The sequence below is a fragment of the Tursiops truncatus genome, chromosome 15 (assembly GCF_011762595.2).
Source record: "Tursiops truncatus isolate mTurTru1 chromosome 15, mTurTru1.mat.Y, whole genome shotgun sequence".
NCBI classification, from domain to species: domain Eukaryota; kingdom Metazoa; phylum Chordata; class Mammalia; order Artiodactyla; family Delphinidae; genus Tursiops; species Tursiops truncatus.
This window is the reverse complement of record NC_047048.1, coordinates 44,869,430-44,882,786: the sequence shown is the minus strand read 5'-3', so window position 1 is coordinate 44,882,786 and position 13,357 is coordinate 44,869,430. Positions and strand designations below refer to the sequence as shown.

At 38.1% G+C, this 13,357-nt stretch overlaps 1 protein-coding gene across 2 annotated transcripts in view; it reads left to right on the top strand.

Moving 5' to 3' along the window:
* The window catches only part of MACROD2 (mono-ADP ribosylhydrolase 2), a 2,000,643-nt gene that overhangs the window by 1,874,203 nt on the left and 113,083 nt on the right, over positions 1-13,357 (top strand). For both annotated transcript variants that reach the window (XM_073792642.1, XM_033840110.2), the window contains one exon: positions 798-866. In XM_073792642.1, coding sequence (XP_073648743.1) covers positions 798-866 — 69 coding nt within the window. The remainder of the gene's footprint in view (positions 1-797; positions 867-13,357) is intronic.

Below are 13,357 nucleotides of genomic sequence, written 5' to 3'. Positions count from 1 at the left end.
TCTTTAGTTCCATAACCTTGTTACTGCATGAAAAAAATGTATATATTCCTTTTCCATTTGTCAAGTATTAACCATTCCAAATGATTTTGATAACCCTTCCTGTCTTAAATATACTATTTTAGTGTTAGTAAGTTAGTTATTATCCTGGAGCCCAAATGCTAGTGGAGTCACTGGGGTGCTGATAATATTAAGAAGAAAGTCCAGCTCTGACGAGGTTAGTTGCTGCTGTGAGGCCCAGGCACGGACCTCCAAGTTCCTTAGTCGCCACTCTGTGCTTGGCTGACATGAAGTCACCCAACGGCTTTTGGTGCTTTCCTACAAATGACCCCTTCTCCTGGACCTCTTCTCTGACAGCCATCAGCTTGACAGCCTGGCGTAATGGAATAGAAGTGCTGTGCTAAGAAAAACCAAACTTTAAAAACACACACATAAAAGCACTTTGTAGAAACTTGCAAGGATATACTTTCTTTCACAGTCTTTTACTAAGAAAAATAAGGTACCATTCTTCTAGAGGTAGGGAAGAAACAAAATGCCAAAGTATAATACTACCAAACAAACAGTCTTCTTCACCAAAAAGGTAGTTTGTAGTTCATCAGGCTCTGTCTTAACTGAAGGGGTTTTGTTCCATTAATCGTAGAAGAGAGTTACAAACCCAAGCCCCTTCAAAGACCATTCAGTGTATTAGAGCACGAAACAGGCTCCTGCTTCCTTCGGTAGAGTAGGAGGTGAGGTGGGAAGGGAAGCTCCAACCTGACAGTATTTGGCTCTGAGACAGTGTTTCTCTTTCTGCCTTATAGATGGTGCCAGCGCTGCCGCCGTGCCCAGCCCTTCTTCAGAAGAGGCAGCTGAAGTCTGTAAAGATGAAGGTATGAGGCCACTTACTACATCGAAAAATCACAAACTCTTAGAAAACCGTTTGGGTTTTATTTGTATGGGAAAATGAAGCAGTGTGCAAATCTATCCAATTCTCTTTAAGCATCTCTATTTCCAACACAAATATCCAACCCCCTCTGTTTTATTCCATACCTACCGTTTTCAGAATTTATATCTCCATTTACATTTGTTCCTCTGTAAAGTAACTGTTCATGAAACAATAGAATGATTGGAGAAATTACGTTTAAAGATGTTTATTTGAAACACCAGAATTAGGCTGTTTACAGCTACTTGTCAGGAATGGCTTCCTTTGAGAACCGTCTACCAGAGAGCTCCATTATCTAGACAGAATAAGAAAGAAGAAATGTTTGAAAGGCATCCTTGAAAATAAATCTTTGGCAAGAACATCATTCCTCACTCTATGGACAGTTACTATGAGAAAATGTTGCTGACCCAAGTATCTTTAGAAGAATAAAAAAGTAAAAGAAAAATTTATGTAGGTTCTAGGAGAAAATGTGAGGGAGAAATAGTGGGGACATTCATGTACAGATAATAGAGTTTTAAAGATATATATTATCTAAAGGAAAATGAAATCATCATTTATTTTCTTTCCCTCCTGATTAACTGTCCACACACACACACAAAAAAAAGTAATATTATTTTATATCTGTCATTGATAACTACTAAAAACCCTTCTGGAATGGTAGATGAGATTGTTACATTTGTACAAATGGACATCTGGTAAACCATGTGATACACTTGGATCTTTTAGATAAACACGCCAAATGCATTTCTTCAGTTGGGAGTGATATGAAAATATATCCATACTTAAGACTGATATTAGCTACTCCTGGAATCAATGTTTAGAAAATCAAAGTGGTTTTAAAAATAATAGTCAACTGTTTGCATCATTCATTTCATTTCATGTTGCCTGTAAACAGTTTTTCTAAGTGAGGTGTCCTGTGTAGGGAGGGTAGTTGCTAAGATTGTGAACTCTGGGACCAGATGGTTGAGGCTTAAATCCTGTCTCTACCACTGGAAATGTATGTAATCTTTGACAAGGAATTCAAGTACTTAACAAGGAATTAACAAGTAATGACAAGTAACTAACTCCTTTTTGCTTCACTTTTCTCCTCTGTAGAATCGGAATAGTAACTGTATTTACCTCACAGAATACAATAATACACATCCATTGCTCAAACTGTTTACCTGGTACCTATGCAGACTGGGCTGCCCAGGAAACAGACTGTGATGGAGATTAGGGAGCTGACATTTATTAGGGGGAGCTCTTGGAATCAACACCTGTGAAAGGAAAGGGAAGAATGCAGAACTGGGTAAAGGGAGAAACTGAACTACAGGGCATTCTCAACAGAAGCCACAGATGGTCTGAAGATGACATGACCATTCTGAGATGTCCAGTTGGGATGAGAGAGTCTGGCTATTAAAACCTCCCATTTGATAAGTCATCTGTCATTGGCTGCCTTGGGAAGGGGTGTGGCCTTGGATGAAACAACTCTCTTCTGCTGGGGTGATCCTGGAAGCGTGAGAGGGATGAGGGATGCCTGCAACTGGGAGAGTGAGCTCTTCCTTCCTGAAGGAGGATGCGGGTGGCCCAACACAGCATCCACCATACTGTTGCTTTTGGTGGTCTTTTTCTAGTTCATTGTCACTTTTTTACTGAATTCCTTGGCACCTCCCTTCATACTACTCAGATATGTGTTCTGACATCCCTGGTTTTAAAATTCTTTGGAATATCTAAAAATGTAAACCATATTAGATCACTTAGGTTCTCATAATTAACTCTAGGTCATCTTAGAGAGAGAAATAAACCTGAGTGAAAAGGCAAAGAGTGGTGTTTATCCTAAGCAAATAAATTCGGACATCACAATCATTTAGACTGTGATACAAATTTTTCAGTGTCCTGAAGTGGAATGGCAGAGTTTAGGAAACAGAAGAAATAATCTAATTTAAGTGCTTCAAACTGAGATTTTTCCTGTAGAGTTGTTTGGTTTGGAGATATCACACGCTTAGAGAAACACACTGTTTGTGGTGTTTCTTCATGCTTTTAGGATCTCACACCATTAATTGCTCCTGCCAGGATCAATTTCTCGGAACACTTTTAGATGTTTTGTTTCTTTACATGAAACTTTTAATGGTGGTAACTCCAACGAGTTCTGTCACATATCACAAATGCAATTTCCTAATAAGACTAAATGTGAAGTTTTTACCAAAATAAATTATTAATATCCATTAACCTCTGGATCTAAGGAAAAGCATTTTGAAAACCACATTAACAAGTGATCCAGTTTCCATTAAAAATAGGATATACAGGTTATGATTTTTGCCTTTTCCTTCTGAAATAGCATGTGCAGAAGACCACTATTTTAACGGATTATCACTACAACGCTTAGGCCAAGCATCTGTTGCTTACAGAACTGCAAGTGTGGAGATAGATACATAGCTTGATTGATAGATACATAGCTTAGAATGAAAAATAAATGAATTTGCCATTGAGAGCCTCCGAGATTGAGGTCATGACGAGGTTAAAAGGCATTCGTATATGTTGAGAATTCATTTCAAGCATTCACCATTATAAGTTTCATGCAGAACTATATCTCCTTGGTGACATCTGGGCTATTTATGAGCTCTGCAGCTATAAGGCTGCTTATAAAAATGCTTATTACACTCTCCAGTTTAAGTGCAGAATATTTTTGCTGACCAAAGTTCTTCAAGGGGCCCTTGCTCTCTTGTCTTTGTTTCCAGGCTTTGCTCCTGACCCAGCATCTTCTTCTTAAGTCTTGGAATCACGAATATTATGGACTGGCCTTTTTTTAGTATTCTTTCCAATATAATTCCCAAAGATTTTGAGCCTCATTATTTATTTTCAGCTTTGCTTGTTGGTTGGCTGGCTTTATATTTGTTATAATTTTGGCTCCCACAGGAAACTGGTGTCTTCTAGGCTACAAGGACTGAAAACAAAAGAAAAAATGAGCTGGCTAATGTCACTTGGTTTGGGAGATAAGATTTTTAAAAAATTAAAACAGATATGTGAAAGTTGAAGAATTTCAAGAGGAAGTGTCTTTGGGGGTGTCTCCTTAGGCCAGCGATTTTGTTCAAATGTTCTAGACATATTCCCCACTGGGTACCAAGAATGGATGTTTATTGCCCATTTACCCCACATAACAGCTAACAGTGCAAGCTGCTAACAGAAGGAGGTACAGCTGATTGGCTTATGGATCAAGAGCTAGATTGTGAGCTCCAGACGGAGGACACCTGTTCCCAATGACTCATCACAGCCTTCGGGTGGGCAGGAGTTGAGTTGGGTGGAGGAGATGTGAGAAGGAGGAATGCCGATGAATAATTCATCCACACAAGGGGTGCATGCCAGGGGTGCAGCAGCCAGGACTGAACAGAAAGGAACTCCAAGGTAAAGAAACCTGAGAAAGTATCTGTTGGTTGATAGGGGCTCTGAGGTCCTTTATAAAATAGGGCATACACTAATCTATTGAGAGATTTCTTTCTCTACTGGTAAAAATATTCCAATTATTGATTTAATGGTAGTTTACACTTTAAATCCTTAAAAACAAACCCAGGAGTACAAATGTGAAGGCTATTTAAGTTAACAAATATAGAGGCAATCAGATGGAGAGGCTATAAACCCAGGAGTAAAATTTGTATTAGGAATATCAAGTATTCTGGTTGAAACTGCTGCAGAGTTATTATTATTTTTACTTATCATCATCATCATTATTTAAGATATAGTCAGTCTGCTTAATTCAAGGAAAACTCTCTGTTCTGTTATCTCAACACTCTTAATAGCTCATCCTCACTCACACCCAAGACCAAGGCACCTTACTGGGGGGGCGGGGAGGGGGGAAGTGCTGTTTAAACACATCCTGATTCTGCTGTCTTATTATTTAATCAGTGCCTAATTTGAATTTAAAGGGCAACTAGACCAAATCATATGCTCATGAATATTAACAAAATCAACTAATGCTCAGGTGCATGCACACTTGAGCTAGTATTCCTTTGGAGCTCGGCGTAAGTCATGGCATTGCTGTCTGCTGTTTACGAAGTGGGATGTCACTTGGCAAAGGACACATTAACCCTTCATCTAGTTTCAGGCCTTCTACAGGTCAAAATTTCTGTAGGATGGGGGAAAGTTCCAGCAAGAGTCAGCCTTGCCAAAGAGGACAGCAAAGAAAGGATGGGGTTATATATGAGGAATCGGATTCAGGAATGTGCAAGAGATGAGCATAAATGCTCCCAGCCACGGGTAGCTGTAGGCCTGGGCCAGTGGTGTCGACTCCAGAAGTTTCTGTTCTATTCCTTGTCTAAATCGTTGGAGAGAAACAAAACATTGGGCCACCTATGAAATTCCCCTCAGGCTTCCCTAATAGGATTCTTTTTAGTCCTTTCCCTATTCTAGAAATCCATTATCACCCTACAAAGCATCCTCCCCGCTACCCACCACCGTGGGACAGAGCTCTCCCCTGTCCTAGATCTTCACTGATGCAGTGTCTGGATACACCGTGACACCCAGGGCTATCACTCTTGGATGGTAAGAGTCTGAAAGGTGGAATGAGAGCTGCTGCCCTCTGGTAGTTCAGTGAAGGGGAAAGAACCAAGATACATGGAGTGTGTGCTCTACTCAGTGCTTTACATTTCTGTACAATCTATTTTTCATTTCACAAAAAGGTAACCTGAGAGTCAGGAAGGAGAAAGAGAAAGGTGTCCGCGGTGGGTGGGGAGAGGGGAACTGTTTTATCAGTGTTGATTCCCATGGCTAATACTTGCATGATCTTACATAATCCTCAAAAATGATAGTATTTTATTCTATTTTAAAATAACATTTATTTTTCTACTTGTAAGATAATGCATATTTATTGTAAAGTATTTTTAAATGCAGAAAAGTATAAAATGTAAAAGCATATAATGATTTTCCCTTTAAGGTTTAAACTGTAAAAAAAAAAAACCCAAAAAGTCCTGTTTTTTCAGTTAGCAATATACCATGAATATTTTCCCATGTCTTTAAAAATTTCTCAAAGGCATGTTTTTTATTGGAGGCATAATATTTCACCATATGGTTGTCCCATAATTTACATAACCAGTGTCCTAATGTTAGATGTAGTTATTTACAGTTTTTCTCTCTATTATAAATAATAGAGAAATGCAGTATATACATTTTAGATAAATCTGGGTGTGTATCTATGATCAGTTCCTCAGGATGAGATCTTGATTTTTTCATTGATTTACTAGGGAAAATATTAAGATATTTTTTATTGCTTACATTTATTATTTTAAAAGTAATGTGTGTTTATTAAATGAAAAAATAAGCAAAAGAAGAAATGAAAAATATCACTCATACTCTCAATCCCCAGAAATAAACATATGTAGTATGCTGGTATATAAACTTCCAGACATTTTCTAAGCTACCACACATATATATATGAAGTATTTTTAGGGTATTCTGCAATGTATACTAGTTTGAAATTGTCTTTTAAATATAGCAATAGATTGCAAAAATTTTTCCATGTCTTTTGATAGTCTAATGTTATTTAATTGTATATTCCAATAAGCAAAAGACCATAATTTACTTACCCAATTTCCATTTTGAGTCGTTTCTTTGGTTTCAGTTTTAAATTCTATACTGGCCAGGAACATGCTTTTATCTTTGTAGATGTTCATGATCATTCCTGTAAGAAAACCCAAATAAATTTAAAAATGCATACAAATCTTTTTTTTCTACAATGAATAGAGTTTATTCCCTTTTTTGATTCTTTAAATAATATATTTTCATTGTAGGAAATTCAAATAATTAAAGGGCAGATAAGGAATAGAATAAAAGCACATGTGCAATCACAGCTCCCTGAGATAACTACCATCGCATTTTGGGGACCATTCCTTCATGCATCACTTTCTGAATATACACACCCACATAAAATTGTATATAAATCCATCATATGATGCATGACTTTAATGTAATTTCCCTTTTATCTTGTTTGTTTACTTCCCACCTTCCAGTTATTCAGAGAGTAAAACACGCTGATTAAGAATCTAGTCTCTGATTTCAACTTCCGGAGTTCAGATTCCAGCTCTCCTCTGACCTGTGTGACCTTGGGCAAGTTACTTAGTCTCTGTGTGCCTCAGTTTCCTCATATGTGAAATGGGGATGATAATAACACCTCCGTCACAGGTTACTGAACATTAAAACAAGTCAATCCCCTTAAACATGTCAAGGAGTATCTGATACACAGTAAGAGGCACAAAATTTTTAGCCATTGTTAAATGTATGTGTTTATTTTATAAAAACTGTATCATATTCTATGCACTTGTTGTTAACAGACAGAAAAACTTTGTGGAAATCCCTCCAAGTCATTTGTGTAGATCTAATTTATCCATTTTAAAGCTCAAGTGATATTCCATAGCTTGGATGCACTATAATTTATTCAACCATTATACTGTGATGAGCAAGCACTTTCTTCCCACTTTATTGCCATACAAACAATGCTGCAATAGATGTCTTTTTCTCATATATCTTTACAAGCAGTGCTTTTTTTTGCATGGGAAAGAGTCCAAAAGTGTGAGTTCTTTGAGGAGTATGTGTTTTTAACAGATACTGCCAAACTGCTTTCCCAAAAGACTATAACAATTCGTATTTCCATCAGCAATCATTATTTTTGTTATTTCTAATTTTTGCCAGTTCAATGAGTATAAAGTAATAATATCTCATTACTTTTAAAAGGTCAGTATTATTATCCCAATTTTGCAGGTAATTGAGGCTCAGAAAGTTTGAGAAACTTGTCCAGTTATCCAAAAGGTAGAACCAGAATTTGGAAACAAAGTCTGCCTGAACCATGCTTTTTCCATCCTACCATACTGCTTCCCGTCATGCTCTTCCCATCATACTGCTCCCAACCATGCTCTTTCCATCCCACCAAATCATGCTTCTGGAGCAAGGGATATTCCTTGCCTGAGGGGGCTAGGATACAGTGAGAGGGCAGCATGGGAAAGCTGAGACCCAAGAGAAGCCATCAGGGCAGTAAGACTGAGGCAACAGAAGAGACCAGCCTACTTGGTCCACATTATAGCCTTGACTCTAACCCATAGTGGAAGTCTTACAAAGAAATGACTACACAGAAACCTCCAACTATATAACCCACCAGATATAAAGCCCAAACCCCTTTCTGTATGGTCTGGTTCCATACTTCCTCATACCCCACATGTACCCTACTCTGTAGCCCAACTCACATGTTTGTCATCTCCCAAATACCACTGGCCTACAGTGTTCGGCCATCATTCTGCCACATCTGTTTATTCAAGATTCACTTCCAATATCTTACCTTTACATCAGTCTTTTACTTCATTTTTCCCTTCTTCTCTTCCTCCTCCCCTCCCTCCCTTTCTCCCTCCCCTCCTTCTATCAAATTAACTGAACCAACATTTCAAGTACAGGAATTATACTAGATAATGTGGGGTGGTTGGTGGGGGCATGCACATTTTCATCTTTCTTGATTTCTCCCCTCCTTATTACATTTCATCCCATACAATAGTGAACTGTCCTTTCTACTGTTTCCTATAAATTTGTTTAAAAAATATCATGTGCCTTGTATCAATATTTTATACATGACATATCCAACTCACTAGAATGTAAATATCTTGAAATCAGATACCAAATCTCATTCATTTTCATGTTTCAAGACCAACACAGTGACTTGTGCATAGTAAGTCCTCAGTATTGGATATAGAACCCATCATAAATAATGGGCCACTTATAATTCTCCTAATGTCGTGGCCACTGTCCCAAAATATTTATTACTATTTTTAAGGCTCATATTAGATGAAGTTCCGCTTTCAGAATTCTATTTCAGAAGTGAATTTTCCCCAAAATGTTATGCTGTAAAAACACAAATGTAAATTTGAGCCAGAGACTTCCCTGTTTGTTCACTTTCAGATTTGGATATTCTTACACTATAAGAGAAAAAAACTAAACTTCTTCTAAATGATAAATGTATATAGATAATTTCCAGTGGCTGAGGCTAGTTATTTATGCTTAATTTATGGTAAGGCTTTTTGGATAAGCTTTTCAAATACTTTGATTAAATATGTTTAAAATCGGATTAAATAGGTGGAAGTAGACAAAAATCATCTACTTTTTAGTATTAAAATTATATTTATCTCCCATTTAGTATAGTTTAAAATATACCTATATTTTGGGCTTCCCTGGTGGCGCAGTGGTTGAGAGTCCGCCTGCCGATGCAGGGGACACGAGTTTGTGCCCCGGTCCGGGAAGATCCCACATGCCGCAGAGCGGCTGGGCCCGTGAGCCATGGCCGCTGAGCCTGCGCGTCCGGAGCCTGTGCTCCGCAACGGGAGAGGCCACAACAGTGAGAGGCCCACGTACAGCAAAAAAATAAATAAAAATTTAAAAATACATATATTTTAATATACATATAGTTTAACATATATATAGCAATTGGAAGGCAAGTAGCAGTTGCTGTCCAATCACATTTTCACATATATATTTTTTTCCTTACAAATTAAGTGTGACTGTAATTACATATTTGTAGTAGTCAATTCAGTTATATGATCTCTTGGGTATATTTCTAAAGATCTGGTGGAAAGGCTTGGAAAGAAAATCATCCCAGACTAGGTTATGGAAATCAACTGAGTGGCATAGTAACCCTTGTCCAACACACAGTAGGGTCTAACTGTTGGTCCTAATGGGTCTGAATGAAGGCAAGGAGTCCTGTAATCTATTTTCAGATTCACTGGCCTAGTTTTTAAGTTCTTTGGGGCAAGTCATGTCGCCTTTATGCGCCTCAATTTATTCTGCATTCACATCACCACTGTGTGGCCAACGTTTTTAGGTTGTGCCTCGGTTTTCTCCTTTGTAAAGTGGGGATAATAATAATATTTATATCACAGGGTCGTGAAAAGTGAAAGTGCTTGTAACAGCTGCTCAAATGTAGTAGACTTTCAGCAGGTGTTGACAACATTATTTTTTTACAATTATTGTTGTTAAATATATGTGTTGGCTTTAGAATTTTAACTACTCCAAACAGGACTCCTGTGTCTCATTGAATCATCACCAAATCTATTGACATGTATAAAGTTAAAGAAGCTCGATCACAGGTGATATTCAAAATATTTAGCAACAGCTGTGGCCCAGTGGCTGCCCATCAAGGTACATCATGCTCTGGTCCATCATACTGGCAGAGACCAGTTGAACAGTGAAAACAACTGGAGTAAACTATACAGACAAGCAGGAGAACTTCAGAACTCTCTGTCTGGCCCCCATTCACCAAGGATTTGGTAGCTGGGTAGCCTGGCTTGAATACCATACATAGACTTTCCTTTTGTTCCTTCTATAGCTCCTTCTACCTGTTTTGCATTTTATTCTCTTATAGAAAAGACCTAGAATGGAAGGTCCATATATCCATATTTTAGGATGCTTTTGTCAGCGTGGCCTAATAAGAGTAATCATACATCTTTAAAGCAAGCGCACTTTTGAGAGTGATGAGGGTGCTATTAATAATTATACCAGGGCAAGCAATCACACTGGGACCAGGGATAACAAGATGGGTACTCACCCCACCAAAAATACACGAAGTCTTTTCAGTCTACAAATCAACATCACAATATCACTCAAACATATTCAAGAATGTTTGTTGAACTTTGACTCCTAAAAATGTACTATTCTTAGAGTATAATTTTTTTCTATCTTGTTAATTAGTATAAAAAATAATGTTTGGAATAACTCTTTAAGATAGTCCCATAAAAGGTGTATTCCTAGCCAATCTGGATAAATCTAGAGCATCTGCTAAGAGCAGTCTAGTTTTCTTTGATTTTATTTTTTATTTAAGTATAGTTGATTTACAATGTTGTATTAATTTCTTTTGTACAGCAAAGTGATTCAGTTATACATATACATACATTCCTTTTTATATTCTTTTCTATTATGCTTTATCACAGGATATTGAATATAGTTCCCTGTGCTATATAGTAGGACCTTGTTGTGTATCTGTTCTCTATATACTAGTTTGTATCTGCTAACCCCAAACTCCCAGTCCATCCCTCCCCCAAGTCCCCTCCCTCTTGGCAACCGCAAGTCTGTTCTCTGTGTCTGTGAGTCTGTTTCTGTTTTGTAGATAAGTTCATTTGTGTCATATTTTAGATTCCACATATTAAATGATATCATATGGTATTTGTCTTTCTCTGTCTGACTTACTTCACTTAATATGATAATCTCTAGGTCTAGCCATGTTGCTATAAATGGCATTATTTCATTATTATGGCTGAGTAGTATTCCATTGTGTGTGTGTGTATATATATATATATATACACACACACCACATCTTCTTTATCTATTCATCTGTTGATGGACATTTAGGTTGTTTCCATGTCTTAGTTATTGTGAATAGTGCTGCTATGAACATAGGGGTGCATGTATCTTTTTAAATTACAGTTTTGTCTGGATATATGTCAGGAGTGGGATTGCTGGATTTGAGTGTTTAGTTTTAGTTTTTTGAGGAACTGCCATACTGTTTTCCATAGTGGCTGCACCAGCTTACGTTCCCACCAACAGTGTAAGAGGGTTCCGTTTTCTCCACACCCTCTCCAGCATTTGTGGTTGTAGACTTTCTAATGATGGCTGTTCTGACTGGTGTGAGGTGGTACTTTATTGTAATTTTGATTAAACCAGCCTAATTTCCTATGAAATGACTTTCAGATTAACCCAGTGATTCTCAGACTTTAATGTGCATTGAAATCAAACATACATTAATATTTGAGTTAAGGGCTTCCCTGGTGGCGCAGTGGTTGAGAGTCTGCCTGCCTATGCAGGGGACACAGGTTCATGCCCTGGTCCAGGAAGATCCCACATGCCACAGAGTGGCTGGACCCGTGAGCCATGGCCACTGAGCTTGCGCGTCCGGAATCTGTGCTCTGCAATGGGAGAGGCCACAACAGTGAGAGGCCCGCGTACTGCAAAAAAAAAAAAAAAAAAAAAAAATTTGAGTTAAGAGCTGAATACTCTAAAGGCATTTTAAAGGATTTCCAGTATTAATTTTGAAGATATGTACTTTTGCCACTGCTTAAGATCTGACTTCTCTGAAAAACAGACCATGACAGTGGTTCATGTAGGATGGCACAAGGTCATATTTGGACTGGGCAGAGACACTGGAGAAAGGCAATGTAAAAGAATTCACTTCAGATCCATAACATGGTGGGGCTCTTGCTCAGATATTCCCATGTTTAAAGTTGTATAGCATCCATTAGGATGTTAATAAGTGTAAATGAATGATAAAAGAATTCAGCAGCCAAAACATTTCAGAAAGTAACAGGTTTAGACAGGTAGTTTCCACATTGCAGGACTTTTCAGAGCCTTCAACATGCTGACATGCATTGAGAAGTTCAGGGGAGATTGAAGCATGTGGCATTTCCGATTTTAATTGACCAAATCTTATTTAAAAAAATTGATTTGTTTGTCATTTTTTTCATACATAAAACATTTTTAATCCAACAAATTATAGTTTGGGAAACAATCTCACATCCTATCCAGATGAACTTAAAAATATAGTTTAAAGTTTTGTTTTCGATAAATCATAATCACTGTTATAATAAAAATAAGCCATAGTAAACTAACTTTTAAAAAATGGAGACTGAGTTTCTTAAATCCATTGTGGCACAGTGTTTCTGAGGGAATATTCTCCCAAGTTTCAGAAAATGATGTAGCCTCTCAGTTGTTTTTTTTTTTTTTTTTTTTTTGCGGTACGCGGGCCTCTCACTGCCGCGGCCTCCCTCGCCGCGGAGCACAGGCTCCGGACGCACAGGCCCAGCGGCCACGGCTCACGGGCCCAGCCGCTCCGCAGCACGTGGGATCCTCCCAGACCGGGGCACGAACCCACGCCCCCCACATCGGCAGGCAGACTCCCAACCACTGCGCCACCAGGGAAGCCCGCCTCTCAGTTTTTGACACTAGGTTTCCATGAGCAAAAATGTGTATCCTGCCTCATTCTTAATGACGTTTGTTGTCATCTGTTCTTCCCACCACTGTTCCCAGGGTGGGTATATTTATTGTGAGAGACAGAGAGTGTTTCAGAACTGCTGCATTCCTTAACAAAAAGTAAAGAATGATTGGCTAGCTAGTGGCAAAGACAAACATTTTTTAAATCAAGTACAAAGACAAGGTTTCCTAACAAACATTGATAGCATTTAATGGAAAGTTTTCTATTTCATTTAGAAATTAACCTTCTCTCTCAGGCCAAAAGGACAGTAACCCTCACATATACACGTGTGCATACACAAAACAACACACACACTTACATTTGGAATCTTAAAAAAAAGGATATAAATGAACTCATCTACAAAACAGAAATAGAGTTACAGATGTAGAAAACAAACTTATGGTTACCAGGGTGTAAGGGGGGAGGGATAAACTGGAAGATCGGGGTTTTAGACACTGTTTTAGACCCAACATGAA